General features: G+C 39.4%; 1 protein-coding gene across 1 annotated transcript in view; it reads right to left on the bottom strand.

Annotated features, from left to right (window-relative positions):
* The window catches only part of TRPM3 (transient receptor potential cation channel subfamily M member 3), a 490459-nt gene that overhangs the window by 120183 nt on the left and 343665 nt on the right, over window positions 1–26611 (bottom strand). Inside the window, exons 5-6 of the mRNA XM_068423967.1 lie at window positions 25660–25784; window positions 12300–12471 (exon numbers count right to left, since the gene is read on the bottom strand). Of these exons, the coding sequence (XP_068280068.1) occupies window positions 12300–12471; window positions 25660–25784 (297 nt within the window). The remainder of the gene's footprint in view (window positions 1–12299; window positions 12472–25659; window positions 25785–26611) is intronic.

The following is a 26611-nucleotide window of genomic DNA, read 5'->3' as shown; positions in this document are numbered from 1 at the left end:
GAACATCCTGAAATAATCCAGATCCTTCCTATTAGGTTACACTGAAATAACATTACAGATTTTTTTTTCAGGCTGTTGTTTTCAGCCTTCAGGCCCTTTTGGAAACACCTCTGATGCATATGAAACAATTTTGGTTACAATATCAATATCAATAGTGAACAGATAAGATCACCTGCATATACAATAGATCTGCTTCCCCCAGCTCTGCAAATCACAGCCGCTGCATGCTTACCACCAGAACAATTACATTATTAACTACTGCATGAACATGACTGGAAAAAAGGGAATATATCTTGCTTTTACAGGATGATGGAGAGGGATGCTGGGTCATACTACCCAGAGAGACAGGAATATCCCACAGATGCCACAAGCAGCTCAAACTTAATTTCACATAGCTGCACTTCTTACAGTCAGCTCTCCCTTTTCCTCACCCTGTATCTCCAGTATCTTCCCCAGAGGACAACCAGTTACTACTTATTCCAGATATAGCACAGATGAGACAGATATTTCTTTTAATCTTGAAAAGACTGTTCAGTAATAAGAGCAGAGAAACTTAAGAGCTTTTTTTTTTTTTTTTTAATAGGAGACGAAACTCATTCTACCCTCTTCTGAACAACTTTAACAGTTTTCTATTTTCATAAATTAAGTGGAATTTTCACTTGTTTGGAAGCTTATTACTTGCCCTATGTCTAGAGAAATCAAAGTGACCTGGTAAGCCAATACAACAAATTCTAAGAATATTTGTTGTCTTTCTCGAATTCACAGAACTAAAGAATTATGTGTGACGGAATGACACCAAACCACTACTAATAAAGGAAAGCTCACGACCATTGAACTTCTACTTTTCAATTTATTTTTTTACTTTTCTTCTGCCATAGGCTTACTGAATCTCATTTGCTATAATTTCATTTTTTTTTCCATGCTTAACAACCACATTTTAAAGTTACTATTATAAGTTTTATTTTTTTCAGCTTTATTGTTTCCTTTGTAGTTTGCATTCATTCTCCTTGTTCCCCTTGTTATGGTCACTTCCATTCCGCATTCTCATCTTCCTAATTTCCTTTATGGTATCCCAATCAGACTTTCACTTCCTCTCTGTCTCCTTGTATCTAATCCATAATCCTCTTTTATCTCCTCTATTTTTAATTCTCCTCTTTACTGAGAGTATGATCACATTTCATTTGTCCCAGCCTGTTCTTCTTTCTCTTCTGCTTCATCTCAGTACTTTCACTCTCATTTTCATTTGTTCAGTGCTTTTTCCTTATCTACCTAAATCTGCCTTACTACCAGATGTGGCATTGACTGACAAATCTGTGGACCTGACACCAGGACCATATCTTCATCTAATATTGGACTGATATGAAAAAATTCTCCAAAGGACATCAAAGATGGTAACAAGAAAAACTGACGAAAAATTTGTGATACCTTCTTTTGATTTTCATACCTGTCTTTGCAAAAGGGGAAAGTTCAGAGCCCTCAGAACAGGCAAGACATGGGAAGAGTCTATGTAAGACTAAACCCTGGGATTTGTGAGCCTCACAAGCCAGTAACAGCCACTTGGTTACTTTCTACAGGATGGCAATATATTATTCAAAGCTGGCACTTCAAGTTCAAAGACACGCATACAAGAACCTTCATGGATTTCAGTCAAAAGTTACCCTATCTGTCCTAGCAGTCAACTGTTTATTAGGCCAGTACTACAGGACCTAACTGGTTTCGCTCTTCTTGGAGCTCATCAGCTGTAGGTAACGGCCTAAGAGACTCATGAGCAACAACAATTTCAGTCATTTTCACATTCTGTCTAATCTTCCTTGGTACTTTCACTGGTTCCCTTTGGATGTGAGCACTACCATGTATTGTAGCCAGCACTTTAGAAAGTTATCACAGTAACATAACCAACTTTTACACTGCCTTGAATTACATACTGAGGAGCTTTTCCTTGTCATATTTTGCATATTTGTCAACATATTGGACACCATATAAATGCAGAAAATTACCCCTCCTTTCTCACTGGTTCTAGAAAACTAGAACAGGTGAGATACAGAACAGCAGAAATGTTGCTAAAAAGGATTCACCCTAAAATAATCTGTTTCTTAGTTTTATGGCTTTGTTCTGATTTTTATAGTGAATTCAATAAATCTAAAATATCCATACATTATAGAGCTGAAATGACCTGTGTTCTTTTGCTTATATATCAACCATGTTGAAAACACATATGTTTTCAACAAACCCATCTGCTGAAAGTCAAGCCCATGAGAGGAATTTATGGATCCATTTGCACTCAATCAATTGGGTATTTATCTGTGCTTCCAGAACAATTTTTAACCTGCATGTGCTTTCTCAGCCCTTTCTGAGATGATATTTTTGTCTCCAGTGCCTGATCCACCAATATCATGATGCTTTTGATGAAAAAGGCCCAAGTTTCTGATCTCTAAGAAAATCTGAAATGAGTCAAGCTTCATACAGTTCTGTGTTTTACTCAGATTTCACAGAAGTCAAACTTGCAGCAGGCTTCCTCTCCTAGAAGGAAGTCTGTACCTTCATCTTCTCAGCTATGTAGTTATGAAAATGCATCTACAGCTGCACAGAATATGAAGGAAAAGTCTAAACCAAATGAGAATTCCAATGCATTTGATGATGGTGCAATGGTCAGAGAAGATGCCAGTGATGACAGTTGAACGTCCCTTTGCCTTCCCAGCCCCCTTCATATATTCTCAGGCATAGGATGACAAAGGGAAGTCCACGGGTCACATGAACAGATATTGTCGACATATTACTCTGTCCAAATTGCCTTCTCTACCCAATGAAATCACCCAACCGTATCCATCAATTCCTTACTCAGAGGTAACTTTTTCTCATAGGCCTACCAAAACTCCACTACAGTCATCAACTCCATAAAGAAGAACGATGAAATACAAGGACACAGGTAACAATGTCTGTTGTCTGTCTGTTTTCAAGCAGCATACCATAGAGGTAGAGCGAACCTTCAGCACCAAACAGCATGTTTAAATTATGAACAATTGCAGATTGATAATAAATAGTAATATGCCACATGAAGCTGTATGTGTTCTAGGAGACAATTCTTCCAGAAATGTATTAATCCAAAGAGTAAGAATACCACAAGGTGGGCCTAAATGTAAATATATAAATATGTAAAGGGCAAGTGTCATGAGGATGGAGCCAGGCTCTTCTCAGTGACATCCATTGACAGGATAAGGGGCAATGGGTGCAAGCTGGAACACAGGAGGTTCCACTTAAATATGAGGAAAAACTTCTTTACAGTGAGGGTAACTGCACACTGGAACAGGCTGCCCAGAGAGGTTGTGGAGTCTCCTTCTCTGGAGACATTCAAAACCCGCCTGGACGCGTTCCTGTGTGATATGATCTAGGTAATCCTGCCCCGGCAGGGGGATTGGACTAGATGATCTTTTGAGGTCCCTTCCAATCCCCAGCATTCTGTGATTCTGTGATTCTGTGACCTACACAACCTAAGGATTTGGTGTGGTAATCTTCCTAAGAAATACTGACATGCTTCAGTGTGTGGAACTGACTGAGCAGCGCAGAGTGATTCTTGGGCACAGAGGTTTGATTAGGTTTTTTTCTCTTTTTTTTTTTGAGGGCAATAAAAAAAAAAACACTGAGATCTCTAGAGTTTCTAGGAAAGATGACAAGGTACTAGCCCTTAATAAAACTGCAGTACAGAATATCTATTTTTTCCTATTGTTTTCACACAGTGCAAAGAAGATGAAGCAAAATGTAGATAACACTTAAGGTGTTAGTATTGTAGCAGGAGAGTGGGAGATAAAAAGTAGTGTTGAGGCTCACTACATACACTTCTTGTGGCAACTTTAACATAAATGGGCATTTAGCTTTAACATAAATATACATGTTGTTTTTCAAAGCCTTGTGACACAGTCCACCTGTTCCAGAAGAGTGGCCAACTGCATGCAGATGAATCCCTTTTGATCTATAGCCCACATTTGGCTTTGAGGAAGAAATAATTTTGTCCATTTTCTGGATCTATAAGCTTGAAAAAGGCCAAAAGATTGTGTTTATTAAAGGATTTTACAAAAGATACAAAATAAACCAAACTACTCAAAACATTCTGATTTTTTGAAGGAGTCTACTTGCAATTAGACATGCATTGCCTTTATGTCTTCTGGCTTAACATTCCGGTTTCAAATATATCTTTGGTTATATATCCTCATTTTTACCTTATTTTTGGGTCTTCTGGAAAAAAGTTGTTAAAAATCTCAAAAAGGGCTTTGTTTTTTCTGCATAACTGTTCCTGAAGAAGAAGGTGGTAGCTAGTGTTATGAAGAATAACGAGTTTTCATAGTGAAAAATGTCTTCCCCTCTCATCACTAAAGGCTGGACTCCTGCTGTCTATGTGACATTATATATTCTTCATTCCTCACGATAGTGAAGGTCTTTTGCTTCATCATTAGTCTTTCCTTCTCTGAGGTTATGTCTCATACTATAAAAAGGCCAAAATCTAAGTAGTAGAAGCTGACAAGTAAATGAGTCTCTTCTAAATCATTACAGCAAACATTAGATCTTTTTACATTTTAAATGACGGCAGCTGTTAACTCCATCTGAATACTACTGCCTGACTGGTTGGACTTCATCTGTTTCCAAAGCAGACTTTAAGGGTGTAAAACCTCTGTCAGATAGTTACAGAGAACAGAAAATTCTGTCAGTATTCTGACCAAGATTTAAATATTTTGGTAGATGAAGCTTTCCATAGAAGAAAGACGTCTGGATTTAAAAGAAAAAAGTCATTAGTACATGACGAATATGTTTTCAAGGCCATTTGTCAGATTTGCAAATAGTTTCACAGAATCATCGAGTCCAACCATTGCCCTGACACCACCATGTCAACTAGACCACAAAATATCACACAAAATCTTACTCTGCCCTTCTAACCGCTACTGAAAGCACATTACTCTGTTCTAACACATGCCAAACACAAATTTTAGTACTGATATGTTTGTGCTGATATATGCAAGACAAAGAAAATCATTGTATGTTTCCCAAAATAGTTATGCATACACAAGAACATGCTGTAAGAACTATGCTATGCTATATTATGTTCAGTGTAGAGTAGCGTTGCATCCACATTCTGATTCTGCTGACAGATAATTATACATGTTCTTCTAAAGAAAAAATTACAACATTCCTAATTAATTCACAACCGCTTTCACTCAAATTAAAAATTTTTATGTAGGCTATGTGTGATCATCTTATGTATATAAATAATTTGTGTCCTTGTCTTTCTCCACTGCTTCAGTAAGATCATTCAAATGAAGGAAAGTAGACATTTGTGATGGAAGTACTTGATAATCATGCTGTAAACTCTTTAAGGATTTGAGAATATTTTAGTTAGTAGTATCAATTCAGTTAATAGCAACAACTATACTACATGAACTGAGGGCCTTAATGCAAACAGGAGGAATAAACTGCATATTATAACAATGCAAACATGAGTGCAGAGCTAAAAGGGGGAAATTTTAGGTAGGATTTTTGAAGATTCTGTTAGTACTGTTAAAGTACTCTTTTTATGTAATATGAAGTAATTCTAGACCACTTGTTAATGAGAAAGCATTGTTCTGGCTAATCACAAAATGGCTGAAACCCATGTCATGTCAGCCTATTGGAGTGACTTTGCCTGAAAGGGATTAACAGTCCTCAGATCAGACCTATTACCTGAGTTGTTACATTGGCAATTACTCTAATCTAACCATCTGTAGAGCAGCAGGAATGAATATTTTATGACTTGTAACTTTCGAAGCACATTTTGTAGACAGATTTCTTTTGTGTTTCTGGTTGGAGGAAAGATTGATGTACCTATTGTGTTACTCAGCAATGTTCCACAGAAGGGGTAACGATGTACATCTTAGCAAATGACTGGGCCATTCTAGCACACTTCACAGAAATGCTTTGTTAGTGTCTGGGAATGTCATAATTATGAGAATTTGCGATAGGTAATCTCTAGTAATTAAATGCTTAATTTCTTTCCTTTCTCTGTTCATAGATTACACCACCTGTTTGGTGATACATTAAGCTCTCTTTCTGTACTGGCCACTAATATTTTCCCAGGATGGGAAAAAAAAAGACTACCTGCACTTCTACATCTTGCAGGATCATAAGATATTAATTGATTTCTAATCCAATGCCAATACCAGTTTTCTGGTGAAAATTGTTCTATATCTCTTTTTTAAACAGTATCTTTTGAAACATTTCTTTGCACCATTGTGACCAATTGGAAAGAAGGTGTAAGTATACAATATTTCAGCAAAAGCAGCTGAAAAGGGAATGAAAAGGGGATGAAAAATTTTCCATGAGCAGACGACTTCCCAGACATCAAGGGGAGGAGGAAATGTATTGTGTATGGGATTCTAGAAAATAAAAGAAATTCTCAACATTTTAGAGGATACATTGATCCCTATTTCTTCTGAATAAAATTGAATGTTGAAACATAGGACTTTAGAATGACTTTAATCAAGGAATACTGTAGATGAGAGGAGCTTGAGGGATGCACAAGAATTTTAGAAAAAGAATAATTAAATGCTAGGTGTAAAATATCATGGCAGACTATCTCTTGAGGATGAATGCCTAATGACTTCTAGTTATCCTTATAAAGATAGTCAACTAGACAACATTTTTTTTAAACTGAAAGTTATTTCAGAGCTCAAAGACAATAAGGGCTTGCGTGATTTTTTGGGACAATGAAGTCCAAACTTGAAAAATCCTGCATAAATTGCAATTTTTCTGTATTCATTCTTGGAAAAGGATGCCAACAAGGTAAATTACTTGACTGTTCAGAGTAAAACTTGTAGCTTTTGTTTTAATCAGGTAACTAGATCCTTATGTCATGGACCTGGAGTTAAAGTGGATGTCAATCTGAATGTGATCCAACAGCATGCTCTCAGTGTACATAAGGCAAACCATGCACTTTTGCTACGTTACAGAAGTGTGTCAAGTGTGAGTTTTTATCCCATGCCCACTCTGTTCATCACTAGTGGGGCTGCATCTGAACTACTGCATTCAGGTTTGGGCTGTCCACTTCAAGAAGGATGAGGAGAAACTGGCAAGCATTCAGAGAAAAGCTGCTAAGCTATACAGTGGCTTAGAGCATATGTCTGAAGAAGAGAGTTTGAGACAGCAGGGTTGTTTAACCTTTTGAAAACAAGTCTAAGTAGTAATATAGTACCTGCCTACAACTATCTGCAGGGGTGTCAAAAAGGTGTTAGAGCCATACACTTCTACATAGGCCAGGGCCTATGAAGCGAAAATGGCCACAAATAGCGGTTGGGGGCTCCAGATCAGACATTGATGGTGGGGCGGGGAAAGTTTCCAAACATTTTCCTGGAGCCCATATGGATGGTTGAATATCCATTATTAGAGGTTTTCAGACTTGGCTAAACAAAGCTACGGACAAGCTTATCTAGTATTGACAATAGTCCACTTTGAGAGGAGACTCAGACTGGGGACCTTCAGAGGTCTGTTCCAGCCCATATGAAACCTATCATTCTATGAATAACTGTGAACCCTCCTGCGTTCAAGGCAGTGAGAAAGAGTTTAGTATTATAAGCACTTCCAGAAGCAGTGAATCAGAAATCGGTAACCTGGCAGCATTGAGTCACGTCAGCCTGACATGCTATAGATACCTGCATGAAACAGTATGAGCATAGTATCATAACTGGAAACACAGCTGCAGTCCACTTGCTGTATCTCTGAAAAATCACACCTCTTGAACTGGGATATTTTGTTGCATTTAAAATCTCTGTACATTTGTCATGAAAACTTTCTGCTAATTAATGCAATATTTTTGGAACAGGATGAACTAAAATTGTTTTAACTTCATATTTCAATGTAAAAGTTTTTACATGAGCTGTCAAATTATCCATGCAATATTGTACAAATGAACCATATGGCAGAGATGGTCAAAAAGGTATTTTTCTTTCCTTCCAGAGCATATCTTAGGGTGATCTTCCTGCCTTTAAATTCCCGCAAAAAGTCCAGGACTCAGATGTTTGTGTGAATTGGAAACCAGAAACATTTCTGATCAGACCACCTTCAACATGTCCTTTTGATCTTGAAACAGCTTTAGAAAAGTTCCTCTTACTTTCAACATTTCTTACTACAAAATGATGCGCACTGAAACTTCATGAGTTTGAGACAACTTGTGGCTCGCTGCAAGAGATGGTTGCTGTGCTGTGTTAAAATAGTCTTCACTTGTGAAAATAAGAAAGACCTGCCCTGAACATTGAAGTGTCAAATTGATCTCTAGCTAAATGCACAACTGAGTGACTCTGTCCTGAACCTGCAGACTCAGACTGATCAACAAATGCAACTGTACCCTCTGCTTGCCTGGAAAGCATTTTTTAATTCTTGAATGTTTGCTGTGGACAAAATAAGAGCTTTGAAAGTGGTAAAAGCTAGAAAAGTAGAGTGGGAACAGAGTATTCAATGAAATATTTTCTCTAGTGCTCATAAGGGGCATAAGGCAAGCTTTTTATTATTATTATTTAATAGTACTCTCATTCAGGAAATTAGATACTGCTGAATGACTGAGAGTGGTGCCATATTAGGAACAAAACCAGCTGAGTCTTTCAGAATTATCTGGCATACTTAATGACCTGTTTTAATCTTAAATTTTATAAAAGAGACTGCCGTTGTCCTAATCTATTTGGAGAGAATACCATTTTGTGTGTCTTTAATAGGTGAGCACAAGCTTGAAGTTTCCCTCTATGAATAGTGTGTGATCCCAGACATCCAGGAGAGCTATCACTGCACGGGAAAAAGATATAGTTGAAGAAAAGGAAAGTAAATAAGAACAAATGACAAGCCTAGCATGTAAAAGTCAGGCAGGCATAAAAATAAGAATAAAATCTGCTTTCAGCACCATTGTCCAGGGACAGGCTGTGAAATACGAAGTTACCAACTGTTTATTAGTTCCTAAATCTGCTCTGTTTTCTAGCCCTCTGCTGTTTTGTTTGGCAGGTAACTAAAATTGTACCTTTTCCTGACTCTCCAGCAAACAAAAGTCTGATACTGCCAGTGTTTCTCCCCACTCCACATGCTTGCTACTGGAACATGGTAAGTAAGGACACACATGCATGGCTGCACACACTCCCGTTTGGATGAAGATCCCTTTGCAGCAATGCCCCTGCATCACAGGGACAAGGATCTCCATTGCTCTGCTAGGAATGAGGGTAAGCAAAGGTGTCAGAAAGTGGCCATCTGTTTGGCTGACCCAACAGGGCAGGTGGTCCTTCTCTCATCCATATGGTCACCTTTCTATTAGCTAGAGGCTGGGCAGAACTCAGTCACCTTCTTTTAAAACAAAGGAAAACAAAATGTGGCAGAAACATTTTGGATGTCACTGGACCAAGAGGCACAAATCTTACCTGTAGCCTTCCTTCTTAACAGTTCTCTCACCTTTTTATTTTGAAGAAGTGTTGTGAGACCCAAGTGTTTTTGTGTTCATAAGAGAGTGAGATTTGGGGGGGAGAGGTTAAATGATAGAGAGACTCTGTCACAGAGAAAAGGGAAGAGAAAAGGGAAGAGAAAAGGAAGATACATACTCCTGGGGGCAAGGGCAGGGGGCTGCAGAGAGAAACCAGAGAAGAGAAATCCTTCATTTTTTGTAGGTGTTTGAGGAGGTCAGGCAAGCATTTGACTTGAACCACCAAAGTTTGGAGGCTTATCCATCAATCACTTTTCAACAGATAAACCTCTTCTCCAAGCCTGAATTAAGTTAAATCTCTCTAAAGAGATTTATTTTTTAACATAAAGATTTCCCCAACACAATGTCATGCTGTAAACTGCAAAAGCTCATATTTTTCTTATAAATGTCCTCAAAGTAATTATTATTTATGGCACAGTTTTCTACGGTTTGATTACATCATATATGCTACTTTCAAATGTGAGTTTTTGTTGCTGGTCAACCTAGGATGAGATCATATTATCTCCACCTGCTAAGGAAATGCATATGCATGCACACACCGCTTAGGATGCACAGACATTTGTGCATACCTACACAAGCTCCCTGAGAAAGAGCAATATATACTCTGATATTGATACCAGAGGGTTTAGTAAAAGTAGGCCTCAAAGTAGGCCCTAAAAGGGCCTACTTTGTGTTACCTTTAAACAGAACCAATTTCCCTTTCAGTGATTTTTCCTTTCAGCTAAAGTAACTGCACTTTCTGAAGCTAACTGCATGTTTTGCAGACAGTGTCTGCTACTAGGAGTGATAACGCTTAAAGTTATAGTTATCACTGAGGTACTGGTGAGGATGGTATGCAGATAAACTCTTGCTTGTGCTTATTCTTAGAGAATCCAAGGTCTCTGTTAAATTCCTCACTAACTACAAAGAAGGGCCAAAGACAAGACTGCAAACAACATCTTTGTAGTGTCTTAAATGACCTGATTCACAGCTCTGGCGCCAGGAGAAGAGATAAATCCTGTAGGAACCAAAACAGGATCTTTTCCTTGGAGTCACCTGCATGTGTCAGCAGAAAGGCATCACCCACGCTTGTGCAGAAGCGGAGTCATACAGCAGACAGCATCACTATGGGGGATTACGACCACCAGAGACTACCAATGACCCCCTCCCCAATTTAGTACGCGTGCGCAAAGGCAGTTACATAATGCATTAGCATATGCATAAGGTTTGTTGGAATAGGTAGGCTTTTCTCGGGAATTGTATGAATATTCATTTTTTTATAATGTATATAATGAGTGCTCTTTTGTCCCTAGGTGGACATGTTAGGTGGAGCGATCCCCCATGTCCCTCAGCTGAACAAAGTAATGCCTGCTTGTTAGTACTAAACCCAGTGTTAAGGATTTTTATTCCCGATTTCAGTGATAATATCGTAAAAACAATAAGCCCGTAGTGCATGTAGTTAATGCAGTGAGTGGTGTTGAAAGGTGTAAATAGCACACCATTTTAATTTAAACACATACTCTACTCATTATACAAAAAGCTTTACCAAGCACGACTAACACGCTAGTTTATGTTCACCCCATTGGGCCTGCCTGTAATTCATTATCATCATAGTGTCTGAGACTCTAAATGGGTTTCCTAGTCTCATTCCAGTTTCAAGTGCCTGTATCATGAAAACTATTGCCATTTCTGGTCTCAAAATTGCATGTTTACAGATAGTTATCAGCAGAAAGGCTGTGCATATGATCACTTTTGAAAAATGAGTTCACTTTAAGCTGTGACATGTTGTCATTCCTAAAGGTAGCTTATGCAGGTACAACACTGAGGTTTGTTTGTGAGACTAAAAAAATTCCTGCCTGGCTAATGTCCAAAGAAATATTTCTTCCCTAGGTTGAATTTCTAGAGCTGATCCTTTTTTTTTTTTTTGATAGCACTAAGTTTCTAAAAACTAAATGATTGTAAACAAAAGAAAAAAAAATCCAAAATATCTAGAAATCAACTCCCCATCTAAATTAAGCACCCGTACACTATAGAAATAAAAATACTAATATTGAGATATCAGATTTTATTTTATCCAAGCAGAAGTGCTTACTTAGGTGACTATTTACTTTTTATTTTATGTAGGAAAGTGGTACATCATTATAAAAGCAAAAAAACTATAACTGAGAGAAAAACTGGGGCTTCAGTCTGATCATCATGTTGAATGTGTCATCATAATTGTAAAAGACGAGGTGAAAGGACCATCTAACTTCATATTCTGCCTCTGTCTGTGGCTAATGACAGCTGCCTCGGAAAAACTAATAAACATAGCGCAAACATATAGTAACACTTCTGTGGGATACTCTGTCTCTCAGTATCAATGGCTCTGGGACTGCTTGAGTTGTCCAGTCATTTCTCCTGCAATCATGCAGGATTTTATATACCCCTATACACCTCTTCCAACATGCAAAGTCTATCATAAAAAGCTCTCCCTTGCATTTTGTCACCCTTTTCTCTACCTTCAGTAATTCCACTGTATTCTTTACAAAACGAAGGGGACCAGAACTGTATACAGTTTTAAGGAGGTGGGCGTACCAAAGACCTAAGTTGAACCTGAAGAGCCTTGACAAATACTGTTTGAAACTTACCAGAAACAAATTCAGCTATTTGTGCTGTACCCTTACCCACAGTGCTCTAAAATCAAATTTTATTATCTTTGTTCAGCATTATTTGCTTTTATTAGCTCATGCTCACCATTTTAGACAGTAGAACTACTCCCCAAAATATACAGACCTTTTTGACTATTTAAACTCATAGTGTCTTCGATATAATTGCAATTATAAAACAATACAAGCAAAAAGTTACTCACTTGTATTTATCTTCTGAAGTGAAATGTGCTTTTCCAGCTGTCTACGAAGTTTCACTTCTGCTCCGTATTTACCAGTAGTGCCATTGTCAGCCAAAATAAAATGAGAATGCATACTGTTGAGCACTGTCAGCTTACTCATGGGATTGGACATCGTCTGGTATGGTCGGACCACCTGCATTTTAGAGACAGAGGGGAAAAAAAAGTACTAAACAGAAGAGACCCTCTGAACCAAATCAATTATAAGATACCAGCTGACAAGATGATAGAAAGGAAAAAGAAAAAAATCAAAACTGTTTGTAAGTATTGCACTTGAGCACTGCTGTCTTCTATGTGTAAAGTAGAAAATAATTGTAGCACTTAAACCAGTGTGGCCACCTCTTGTAAACACTAACCTTTTAGACTCAGACACTGCTTAAAGGGTTTTCCATGGTAATCTGTTTCAATAGCATCAATGGCCACTGTTTCAGTGTTAAGGCCAGCTAATGGTTAGTCCTCCAAAGATCTGTGTGACTACACACACACACTGTACACACACACACTGTACACCCTGTCTGCTGCTTTCAATAGCGTTGCTGTAAATCCTCACCTCATCTGATCGAAACCTTTGATTCTTCCTTCACAGACCCCACCCAGCACCGACTCCTGTTCTAGCTCATTCAGAGCCACCAGCACAGGAGGTCCTCTGCAGACACACCAATACAGGTGAGTTCCACTCTTGGAGAGGTGTACACATGATATTACACCACATTTTCAATTTCCTAAACTAATGGTCCATTCTTAGCATAGTACAAAGGCAGTTGCTTGTGTGCACAACAGCTTTAGAAAGCTTCCATTCAATGAGGAGTTTGCTAAACTTCCTTCAATCTGATTTCATCAGGAGAAACTTCTGCAGACAAACAGAGTGAATTGTTGCAGTTATCCCACTCATAGCCTCCAGACAGACCAAATAATAGCACTGTGCCACATTTGGCTGTCAGCTACTTTGGTGGGTTTCCAGTGAAATAGGTAAGACTGCACTGATGTGGCAAAAGAATTGGTGCTGTGTCAAGGGATCCCGGCTGATCGTACAAAGACATTTGCTAGAAATATTGCTTCCTGCATTGTTTACGTATGTCTTGTCTTTTTGGAAAGACAAAACTCATGAAAATTTGTAAAATGAAGTCCTAGCTGAAGAAATGCTGAAGTGACTTGTTACAAAACTCAGCTGGGCTATACTTCATCTGCAACGAATTTTCTTCACAACTCTGGCATTATTCATTTGGCAAATCTAACAACATCTTGTGCTTTTTAATGCACAAAAGTGTACACTCATGTTTTGACAAAAAATGCTTGCAAAGAGAAATATATTAATTTATTAACTTCTTCCTAAGCTTCTCTCCCTTTTTGTTATTCTAAAGAGCTCTCTAATTGAGATATAATTTTTTATAAATAATATCATATAGTAATTCTTTGGCCAGACATATCTCTTTCTATTATTTTCACTTGCGAATGCTTGGAGCACTTTGGTCAACTCTTGGATGGCAAGGTGAAACACACAGACGTCTTTTGCTGTTATAAACTGTCACACAGAAGGTACTCTGTAAGGTGTTCATCCTGTAAAAGGGAGGAAATACATCTGAGAAGACCAAGAGGGCAGCTGGCCAACAGCAAGGCAGTGCACTCCACTGTGAGAACAGGTGATAGCTTTGGCTCAAGTTTCTTTTATAATGTTTCTTTTGGTGCCCCATTCACTTTGCAGGCACATATAACTTAACAAATACCAACACGCTGCTGGAATATGTTCATTAACTAGCTTCTACAGACACAGAAACCATGCGTGCCATGCCACAGTCAGAAAGAAAAAGAATGTTCTTTCTCACAGGCCTAAGGATCAAATAAAATCAAACTAAAACAGTCACATATTTTTTTAAACTGATACCTGCCCCATCTCTCAATACATATAAGGCACAGGCCAGAAAGATCTGATAGAAGAGGAATGACTTGAGTTGCCCATTCATTGTATGATTACAAGCCACTGTGCATGCAATTCTACTGACAGCTTGTGGTTTGGCCCTGAGAGCCACAGCTCAAAACTTTCTAACAGTGACAGCTTGATCTACAGTTTAATGAGCTGCAGCACCAAAGGCTCCATACATTGATTTAGTAATGCTGCTTCAGGGCAGATTAGAAGGCTATGCTTTGGTTCTCTGTCTGCTGTTTAGCTACAAGGTGAATCTTCTTATTAATAACTTTTATAGACGTGAAAATGAGAATACGATTATTTTCAATTAACTGTTCACAGCATGCACATTTCAACAGCTGATATACTTTTTTTTAATAATAAATTTTGCAAACCACACTGTCAGACTCTTTTCCTGATTAAAGGATAAGCAAAACCTTAGGGAGGCAAGAAAATCCTAGGCTTTGAGGCTATTTCCTTGAGGCGAATTGCTTTTCCACTACACTCAGCAGATTTTCAGTTTCTCACTCTTGCAGTTCCCATTCCTTTGTTCTTTTCAATCCCTTACATTTTACAGGCAAGTTAAAAGGTTGTGAAAACTTTGACTTTAATGTCTGCTCATCCTCTTTCTGCATTGAGAAGAGGAAGTAATGTCCCCTGGCATCTTCCTCTGCAGAGTTGAAAGGAAGCATTTATGCTCAAGACAACCCCTCTAAATATAGGTCAATGAATGTGACAGCAGCCATGCTGTGTAGCAGTACTCGTGCTGCACGGGCTGAGGGCATTCTGTCAATAGGTGAGGAGCTGGGCTAGCCCCAGCAGTTGCCTTTGCACCCTGAGGTGGCAGCAAGCTTTAACTAAAAGCACTGTTATATTCTGTTTACGTTCCCCGTGGGCACATGACACTCAACATAGGGACAGCACTCGAAAAATCTCTCAGGGTAACTCAGCATGGACAACGAGCATGCATGTGCCATGTGATCCAATGCACGGACCTGGGCAGTCTAGGTGAAGGCAAAGAATTTACAACAGACTCAGTCTGTTCAAAGTAGTGGTGGAAAAAGAGAGATGCGAGCTTTGCTTTGCTTCTCAAAAAGTAGTAGCTGTTGTTCAAATTAAGCCTTCCCTGCAGCCTCACTGTTCTGGGGTACATCAGGGAACAGAGTAGTTCCTGGTTTAATTTAGAGGATCCTGGAAGCATCATGGTCCAAATTCTCCATACATGCTACAAATATATCAGTCCCCAGCTTCACCCCAGGCATGCTTCTTACCTTGTATTTTGCAATGAGAGAGCTGCAAACTCTCTTCCTTACACCTTTCCTTAGAGTAACTATTTCCTGACCCAGCCTGCAAGGGGACTCTGATACTTTGATACTGGATAAAAGTTATAGTGAAACAAACTTGTGAACTATTTACGGTTATTTGTAATATTTTTTCCCCAGCAACTCAATTTATTCTCAAAGAATAACATATTTCTTGAAGGATAATTGCAAAATATCTGCCAAAACCAAGCCAAAATTGGTAACAACAAATCCAATAACAATAAAACAATATACACTTACTAATTAGTTGCCCGAGATTTGTAACTTCTATTGTTATTCTGAAACCTGCTGAAAATAATTAAAGCAAAACATAATACTTCTGACACACTAATAACAAAGAAGTATGAGAGACAGAAGGAAGCAGTGTCATGCTATAGCTAACGCTGTTATTCTGATTATTATGAAAGAACAAAAAGGAAACATGTAGCCCATCTTGACAGTCTGATGTATGTGTTGTCTGGTACACACATACAGAGCAGGTAGCATGAACGCTGGTCTTTCTGACAAGACTCACTGGAATCTGTTTTAAAGGCTGCGGTTTAAAGTGGTGAGTTCTGGCTACATACCTATCAAGCCTGAGAGCTATATGATTTTTTTCATATACATGAATGGTAAGGAGACACTAATTCTAAGGCGACGCTAATTCTTGAATGCACACTTTTTCTGGTTTGGATAACCTTTGGTAATCTTAGGGAGGTAGGTGGTATTCTGAAAATGAAGGGGACTTGGTACTGGCAGAGTGAAGTCCTTCATAATGAAGCATTTACAGGTGGAATCAGGGAGAAGGGAGTGCGGCAGGACTGGGTGTGTTGATGAAAATAAGCCTTTCTCAGTTCAGCTGTATATAGTAAACAATTCCAGTTCTCTCCACTTTAATATTTCCTCATTGGTTGTGTTTTCTGCACCTCCTGTTTGCTCTAATTTCCTTGACTTGTCTTATAAACAGACGTTGGTCTCACCTGTGCCCAGTGCCATAAAAATGAATGATTCCTAAGGTTCGTATATCAGTCCTGTTACTAAATTCCAGCGTAATACTCATCCTTCTGAGACAGCATTGAGTTATGATGTAATCGAGTTGTTAACTATTAATAATTACCTGGTGACCTTCTACAACATGGAAGGTCCCCACCTTTCCTGAAGAAGTTATCCAGTGTGTTATTGTCCAGGGACTTTGAGAAGTTAATGCTAGCATCTGACCTATGAGAGACTGACTTCTAACTTCTCTGTTGTGACCCTGCCCTCTGAAGTGCATACAACCTTCCAGCTTTTAAATTTCCTCCCTATTCCACCATCCAAATCAATACTGATAAAAGCTGAAGATATAACTGAGCAAGTAGAGCAAGTCTGCAGAGTTCTGCTGTGAGTACCGTTTGAGCATCCCAGAGAAAACTTTGCTGATGACATGTTCTTACCTCTGGTCATAGTTAGAAAATTCAGCAACTGCACTAATATAAGAATTGGTTACTCTGAAACTGTAGTCTTTCATAAATCAGAAGCATTATCTAGAAACAGATTGAGAAAGCCAGGCTTTATTTTTTAACAAAAGAAATATCTAAGGATGTTTGGATTCAACTTACATTTAGTCCAATATAAATTTAGCGTTTATATAAATAGGGACAATACTTGCTCCTTATTTTTATGATTTCAGCTGTATAAGAGAGTAGGTTTCAAGTAGCAGTATACTCATTGCTTGAATTCAATTAAATTTATTTTTTCTGAATATTCTGAGCAGTACAAAAGAACAGGCATCTGTTATTAATGAATTCCATAAAGAACATCTACAACTGGCAATGATCATGCTTCCAACATTTGAGATCTAGGAAGTAAAAAGTATAATTGATTCCGGAATACAAAGTGCATGAAAGGGGTTAAGAGAGATATATATAAAATATATATAATGTATAACATATAATGATATATATCTATAATACATTTTTATGTAATATATATTTGTATAATAAATATGTATTTATTCTATAGACATATATTTGCTGTGAGAAAGTAGTTTTCTTTCTGATAACAGCGCTTTTATGTAGCACTTTTATCTGTTTATGTACAAGTCTACAAAGTAAGCTTATATTTTGGGTTGTGCATTCTGCTGCGCTAAATGATAAAAGCTGACCACTATCACTTTCTTTTCACTGGCTAAAGCCTTTGTCAAAGACAATAAGTATTTTACTTTTTCCAAAATTTCTGCTGAGCTTCTGTTTTGCCACTCTAGTTGTTGAGTGTAACCAAAAGATCAATGAATATAGGGAGCAAAAACACACTACAATCCATGCCAATACTGGTACTCTAAGGGAGTGAAATAAAACCCAAGAAATTTTGAGAGAATTCAGGAATTTCTCCTTATGTCAACTTGCTGGATTCAAGCATGGAAGGATTTTTATAGCAGGCATGGAAGAGTGGGTGTTACGCGTTTTGCAGTGATTCAGCATAGCAGCACAGAAGCTCAGTTTTAGTTTCAATTAGTTCAGTAAGGAAAAGTGTTGTGTTTTTTTTTCTTCTCAAAACTTTAGTTACTAAAAAAATGCATTGTATTCAAGTTAGTAGGTTGTATACTACAGCATCCTGAGGGATCAATGACGTATCACAGTATGCTGGAAATGTCCTTTTCACTGAGCCGCGCAATAAAAGCATATTTTGACTTAAGTCTCAAATACTAGCTTCTTTGGACTAAAAATGAAACTTATTTGAATGATTTCATTGAGCAAAAGGGAAGTACTAAACTCAGTGTTCTCTTTGTAATCCAGGCATTGTTCCTACTGAGGTGACTAGGAATTAAACCCAAATTAGGACTTAACTAAACAGAACGAAAGGCTCTGAAAGGAAAGACGTCTATCCTATGAAGACTCACAGCGCACACTTTTAAAAGGAAGAATGGCTCTGTATGTAGGGAGAAACTTTATAATCCAAGTTTTCTACAAGACTGAGCAAGCCACCTTGCATTCTCAGTTCTATCAGAAAACTGGAAATAAGGCAACTACCTACCTTTCCCTTGCATGCTTTGTTTTTAAATTAGAATCTAAATGTGTTAAGAGGGGCACTATTTTCTGCCATATTGCTTTTACAGTACTGGTGTAAGACACATCTTTAGGGATCTTTAACCATCACAATATAACAAATAGCAAACAACAGTAATATTTTGCTTAACTTGGCCAGTTCTCTTTATGGCTCTGAGGAAAGCCCTTGAGATTCCCAAGAGCTGACTGATTTGGACGGACTGGTAAATGTAATAAAACTCCTCAGCTATGACTTCAAGATCCATATAAGCCAGGCAAAGGTTGGAGCATTAGCAGAGGCACAGCTCTGCTGAGCACGCCTGACTTGCCATGAGGCACAGGGAGGCAGCATGCACTGGGGCATGTGCAATGGCAGTAACTCCCCCCGCTCCCTCCCCCTCCCCAAATCCCATGACTAAGACAATTTTCTGTATCTATCGGATGCTGGAATGGTATGTTTTGACAACTCTTCACTCGTGATGATAATTTAACTAGACATAGTGCATATAGGCATAAAGCCACATTGATGCCGGAGTTAGACAGGCCTTTCACTATTGGTTGACCTTTTTTTCCCCCTGCATAATCCTTTGTCGCCTTTGTTTCTTGCTTAATGATGATTCACTTTACATGCGTATGGTACTATTTATATTTCCCCCCTCTTGGTTCATTTCACAGCATTCACCTCTAATGAGCCAGTCAATATAGTACACTTTGATTTTCAAAAAGCTTTCAAAAAGCTTCCTCACAAAATGCTTCTCTTCTAAAGAAACTGCACACATTGGATAAGAGCGAAAGTCCTTTGAGGGATTAGTAACTGGGGAAGGGAAGGAAAACAGTAAGAAGTAAAAGTTAATTTTTGCAAAGACCGAGTATTACTAGGAGGATTTAGTAACATAAGCGATCTAACTCAAGTTGTGTCATGTTCTGTTCGACACAGCTGTAAGGGATTTGGGGTTAATAAAAGTGTAAAAAGGTTACAGATATTTTGGCGGACTATGAAGAGTTAAAGAAAGTCTTCATAAAGCAGCCTGACTAAGCAATAAAATGGAAGACAAAATTCAATATTGGTAAGCATAAGGCAATGTCATTACATGGGCACTAGAGATGGATAAAACCAGAAGCATTTCAGCATTGCATCATGCCATTGATCTATAATTTTATGAAAATATTAGGGTCCAGGAGGTTCAGAGGAAAAGTTTCAATTTTGTCTATCATGTATACATTTTGGAACTATTTTTGTCCTTGATGATGACCCTGTAATTGTAATCCTACTGATATAATTGTGGCTGCATTAATGGAAGGCTTTACCCAAATTTGTTTTCTTTACTGTTTTTTAAACTTTTGACATTTTCTGTTTGATGATCAGACTAAGTATTAACCTTTTTTGATTTACCAGAAAGTTTGTTTTTTTAAAAAAAAGTTAGCATACAACTTCTTGGTTTCCTGTTAAAATGGAAGGATATTTAGAGGAAAACATCTCTTAAAGAAATCAGGTATCAGGGGGAGCTGTTCCAGTTGGCTGGAACAGCTGGGAAACCAACTTCTTTCTTCAGCTCTTTCTGTAAAAGAAGGCTCCAGAGCCTCTTTTAACTAAGGTGATAACTAGCTGAGAACAGAGGTAGGTAGCTGTCCTGGTTTGGCCTAAACCAGGCCGATTTTCCTTTCAGTGATTTTTACTTTCAGCTAAGTCTCCTCTAAATAACTGCACTTTCTGAAACTAACTGCATGTTTTTGCAGACAGTGTCTGCTTCCAGGACTGATAACGCTCGAAGTTTGTAGTTATCGCTGAGGCACCGGTAGGGATGTTGTGCAGTAAGGCTCTTGCTGTACTTTTTTCTTAGAGAAACCAAGGTCACCGCTGAATTCCTCACTGCTTACAAGTGAAAAGCCGAAGGGGGGGGTCGCAGCTGCAGGGGGGAGCAGACAGGGCAGGTGACCCAAAATTGACCAACGAGGGTATTCCATCCCTTACACGTCATTCTCGGTATAAAGCGGGGGGATCACGAGGGTCTCGCTCCTCTTGCTCGCTCTTGCTTTTTTCTGCTATGGCCGGTGTCCAAGGAGGACTCCGACTGTTTTCCTGCTGCCCCCGATCCTGATCTGTGCATCCCTGAATCCAGCTCTCGACCGTCGCTAGGCCCAGCCTGGGCCTTCCCGGAGCCTGCCCTGCAGTGCCGGTGGTGACGTTGCCGACATCGGGGGAGCTCGATCTTGGTTTTGTATATATATTTGTATATATTTGATTATTCCAATATTATTATACTCTTTTTCATTATTATAGGTTTATTAAAACTGTTTTAACTTTCCAACCCGTAAGTCTCTCTCCCTTTTCCCTTTCCCTTTCCCTTCGGGTGGGGGGGGGGAGGGTTAACAGAGAGCGTCTGCTGCAGGTTTAATCGCCAGCCCAGCTTTAAACCGTGACAGATTTATTGGCGCCCAACGTGGGGCTCGAGAGAAGCTCCAACAGGTTCCTCTGATAAGTCGAATCCCAGCTCCGGCGGGAGGAGACCCGGAGAGCTCAGCTGAGAGAGTATCAGATTTCTTCCTTTGAGATTTACGAGGGGTTGGAAATTAAAACAGATAGCGAAGATGCTGATGTCATTTTTGAATGCTGTGTTATCTCATCTCTTTATAAAGCCTTTTACAGAGTTAAGTGTAATGATACCTTACTTGCCGTATGCGCTGTTTGTTACTGTTTATGTGCAGTTTATCACTGCTGGGCACTGGTCAATGTGCATTGTTTTGTTATGGCGTTTCATACTGATTTATGTCGTGATAAACTGGGCTGTTACTATTCTGACCGCGGTAGCAGCGATTTTATCTGCGGGCTCCGGGCGTCCTTTAGCTGATTGTGTTAATGATTACACTTCCAATTTTACTTTGGGAAATAGTACCTTCTCCTTTTCTGCCAAGCTGATTCCTCTAGATTTTGTGAAATTCGGATGGTGCTGTCTAGGTGGCATGTTTTTATTTTCGGTTGTCCTGAATGTGTTTCTGATGTGGGATAAGATTAAGTATCGGTGCAGGGACAGGTGTAGGTGTTATGCAGCCACCTCAGATCCTACAGCGTGTGCTGCCGCTACAGCTCGCACCGCAGCTGCTACACCCCCCAAGATGGCCACTGCAGTTACTCAGACTCTAACGAGTCTCAGCACTCCCACGACAGCCACTGCATCTACTCAGACCCCAGCATCTAACGAATCTGTACCAATTGCTCCTGTAACCAGGAAGAAATACCGAAAGAAATCAGCTCGTGAAGAGGAAGATGATGACTCAGAGCCTTCTAAGGCAGAGCCATCACATGACCCAGGTGAGGGCCCTTCTCAGGCAGAGTCAGGGCCTGACACAGATGGGGGTTCCCTTGATCGTCATTTTAAAGCAGACCCATCACAGAAGAAAGGTCGTTCTAAAGCAGAACTATCACAGGAGGAGGACTCGGATGTAGAGATAACCTACCACTCCTTATCCCTGAAGGACCTGAGAAATATAAGGAAAGATTTCAGCCGTTATGATGGTGAGCCAATTATTACCTGGCTGCTCCGATGCTGGGATAATGGGGCAGATAGCATGCAATTAGACGGTAGAGAAGCCAGACAGTTGGGATCCCTGTCCAGAGATGGTGGTATTGATAAGGCGCTTGCATGAAAGTCAAACACTATCAGTCTCTGGAGGCGACTCTTGTCAGCTGTAAAGAGCAGGTATCCCTATAAAGATGATGTTATGAGCCACCTAAGCAAATGGACCACTATAGAAAAAGGTATTAACTACCTTAGACAACTAGCTGTGCAAGAGATCATTTATAGACACCCACGGGAAATTGTAGATCCTGTAGATCCTGATGAAGTGGAATGCAACCGATCCATGTTCCGGAAGGTTGTGAAGAATGCTCCACCGACATATACCCATACATTGTCAATATTAGTCTGGGGAGAAAATGCTATGGCACGACCTAGTGTGGATGAAATGGCTAACTGTATGCGACAGTATGAAGATAGTATTTCTTCCCCACTGCAGGCCCGTGTCTCGGCTGTGGAAAAACTGACAAAGGAAAACAAGGACTCATTTAAACAACTGTCAGACAAACTGTCCAGGATCGAGAATAAACTTGACTCTCTACCTACACAGGCACGCGTTGCAGCTGTTAGGAGAAAACGCCCTCCTACAGGACCAGCTCAAAGGAAACAGAACACATCACGAGGTATCCTGTGGTTTGCCCTGCGTGGTTATGGGGAAGACATGAACAGATGGCATGGACAACCTACCAGTACCCTACAGGCACGAGTACGTGAGTTGCAAGCTAAAAGAAATACCAGAGAGAATTTTTCTAGGAGGATGGCTGCTCCAGTTACCAGTGAGCAGGACCCCAGTCAGGGTAGATGGGCCTCAAATTCCTTTTTCCAAAGTGTGAATAGGAGAAATGAAGGTCCAGTCCCTGTGAGCAGCACAAATCCATTTCTTGATTAGGGGGGCCCTGCCTCCAGCCAGGTGGAGGAAAGGGACAACAGAGTTTATTGGACTGTGTGGATTCGATGGCCTGGAACATCAAAACCACAAAGGTATCGAGCCTTGGTAGACACTGGTGCACAGTGCACCCTAATGCCATCGGATCATAAAGGGGCAGAACCTATCAGTATTTCAGGAGTAACAGGAGGATCTCAAGTGTTATCTGTATTGGAGGCCGAAGTGAGCCTAACTAAAAATGAATGGAAAAAGCACCCCATTGTGACTGGCCCAGATGCTCCGTGCATCCTTGGCATAGACTACCTCAAGAGAGGGTATTTTAAGGACCCAAAAGGGTATAGATGGGCCTTTGGTATAGCAGCTGTAGAGACTGAGGACATTAAACAGCTGTCTACCTTGCCTGGCCTCTCAGAGGATCCTTCTGTTGTGGGGTTGCTGAAGGTGGAAGAACAACAGGTGCCAATTGCTACTACCACGGTGCACCGACGACAATATCGCACCAATCGAGACTCCCTGATCCCCATTCATAAACTGATTAGACAATTAGAAAATCAAGGAGTGATTAGTAAGACTCGCTCACCCTTTAATAGTTCTATATGGCCAGTGCGAAAGTCTGATGGAGAATGGAGATTAACTGTGGACTATCGTGGCCTAAATGAAGTTACGCCACCGCTGAGTGCTGCTGTGCCAGACATGCTAGAACTTCAATACGAACTGGAGTCAAAGGCAGCCAAGTGGTATGCCACCATAGACATTGCTAATGCATTTTTCTCTATTCCTTTGGCACCAAAGTGCAGGCCACAGTTTGCTTTTACCTGGAGAGGTATCCAGTACACCTGGAATCGACTGCCCCAGGGGTGGAAACACAGTCCTACTATTTGCCATGGACTGATCCAGACTGCACTAGAAAAGGGTGGAGCTCCAGAACATTTGCAATACATTGATGACATCATTGTGTGGGGTGATACAGCAGCAGAAGTTTTTGACAAAGGGGAGAAAATAATCCAAATTCTTCTGAAAGCTGGTTTTGCCATAAAAAGAGGCAAGGTCAAGGGACCTGCCCGGGAGATCCAGTTTTTAGGGATTAAATGGCAAGATGGGCGTCGCCAGATCCCGACAGAGGTGATCAACAAAATAACAGCTATGTCCCCACCAACTAACAAAAAGGAAACACAAGCCTTCTTAGGTGTTGTGGGTTTCTGGAGAATGCATATTCCAGATTACAGCCAGATTGTACGCCCTCTTTATCAAGTGACCAGAAAGAAGAATGATTTTCAGTGGGGCCCTGAACAACGACAGGCTTTTGAACAGATTAAACAAGAGATTGTGCTTGCAGTAGCCCTTGGACCAGTCCGTACGGTGGCTTTCCAGCAGGTGGAAATAACTAATGGAGGAATAACAATGTCCCAAAATTCCTGACTAATTTGATGTCCTTTCTTGCCTTCTTTCTTCTTGCAATGCTGCCAGAACTTCATGCATAGTCAGTAAAGACTGCTTATTTGAAATTGATATGTACATTACACTTCTTTAACAAGATGCACCTCATCTTTGTGATTAGCTATTTCTGCTAGTCCCCTTTCCAACTGCATCTCAGAAGAGTTCATTAGTGACTCAGAATTACTGCTGCAGACTCCCATCCTGCTTGTTTGTATATATTGGTAACCCTATTATACAAGCGCTGGTGATACTACAGTAAAAAACCCATGCTAATACAATTCCTCCTAATGGCTATACCTTAATAGTGAATTGCAATGAAGTCCAGTTGGATCAATTTCTTCATATTCATCGTAATTCCTCCTGACCTAACTGATAATTGAATCTTCTTCCCCTCCCCAGCTTGCTAATGGACGAACATACAGAGAAGAATGGTTTAGAGTAATGTAGACAAGAAAAATGTTCATTATGTAGAATGAAGTCTATATCTCTTCTCCACTCAAAGTTAGCCACTGTTTCTCAGGCAGATTGCTTGGGAATGAACCAGAGATGAGGAAAAAAAAGGGCTCAGAAAAGCTTCAGGTAACATATAGCCAGGGTAAGTAAACTCTTCATGTATTTAAAATTGGGGGGTTAATCTTTCTCAGTGACAGTATAGGTTTGAAAGAGAAGAATGATTGGAAAGAATCACAAGAAACACTGACTCTGACCTGCAGAAGGTGACTGAAGTAATGATTCTTTGAGGTCTGATCTTATGTCCAATACATTTATAAGACTCATCACAACTGCAGTAATAAAAATGTATAGGACGGAATACATTTTAAGGGGAACAGTCTGCAATTCTGAATTTAACCAATGCATCATAGCATTGTTTTAAAATAAATCAGACTTCAAGCTTTGCAATCAGTGTTTTCTTAGGTACTTTTCAGAGTTCATAGTGTTCTAATAATGAAACTTTAATATAAGAATAGCATTTCATGAAATTTCTTTATAATTTGTTTTTAAAAAGCATACAGTGCAGGAATTTTTACTGTTGCCATGACAAACCTGCTATCAACCATAATGGAAAACCTGTGTATGTATTGATTTTTTGCTGCAGACATTAATTCTGTAAGGAATTGTTAAGTGAGGGATGGAGAGAAAAGGAAAAATAACTAAGATTTATATATATTGGAGGTGATCTATATCAATATAGGGCTTACATCTTTGCCAATCAGATCCTCTTGATTTTCCACAATCCCCCAGGGAGCTATACCGATGGTGCAGATCTTCCCTCGAGATTTTGAGGCATGATCTTTCAGTGCATCTCCAACATGCCGAATGACTCCTGGGAAAGAAACAGCATAAAATAGCAATTAATAATTATGTTCTTTTTGTTCATTATGGTATGGATTTAGTTTAGAATTCCTTTTTTAGGGAACACCTATGCATACGCTTACAATTAAGTAAAGCTATGAATATATTCACATTATCATTACAGTAATACTGTAAGTCCATTTTATCTAATCTAAAAAATATTAAATGAAGTAGCAAGAAAAAATTACACACCTCTAGAAATAAGACTGGAAATGCTGACAGCTGACTGTAACTTGTTTATCTGCACTTGTGTTCACAAACATATGTGCATGCAAGCATTTGTATCTTCCCGAGCACGGAAACAAGCACAGGAATTAAAAAATCGCCCCAAACCCCCACCAAAAAGTGTAGCTTGCACACAAATGTTCCTTTCTGTCTGAATAAAGGATGGAAATGTGAAAACATCATTACACTACTCTGTGGTGAGCTATTTTACCATTCTTTCCAAACAAACTCAGTCACCTGAGATAGCTTCCAGCAGAGTATTAGAAAACTCCCTGGGGATCAGTGAGAAAACAGGAATTAGCACAGAGAGAATGACTGCTCCCCAGCTCTTTTCCAAGTGCTTTCTGATAACGTTCCTTGCATGCTTGCAAGAGGACAAGTGCCATTCCTCTTTCCATTTCATAAAATAATTTTTTTACCTGTGTATCAATAACTATTTTTATGATGTGACTGCACTGAAACAGTTCTGTGGATTTGCTGCAGATTTTATCTGTTACTCAGTTTCTGTGTTTGTTTCTTGTTCAGATTCCACAATTTCAAGATGACTGGATTGGAATTACAACAGTCACAAAA

The sequence above is a fragment of the Nyctibius grandis genome, chromosome Z (genome assembly GCF_013368605.1).
Source record: "Nyctibius grandis isolate bNycGra1 chromosome Z, bNycGra1.pri, whole genome shotgun sequence".
NCBI classification, from domain to species: Eukaryota; Metazoa; Chordata; class Aves; order Nyctibiiformes; family Nyctibiidae; genus Nyctibius; species Nyctibius grandis.
The sequence above is the reverse complement of the archived record's forward strand: the minus strand, read 5'-3'. Positions and strand labels throughout refer to the sequence as shown.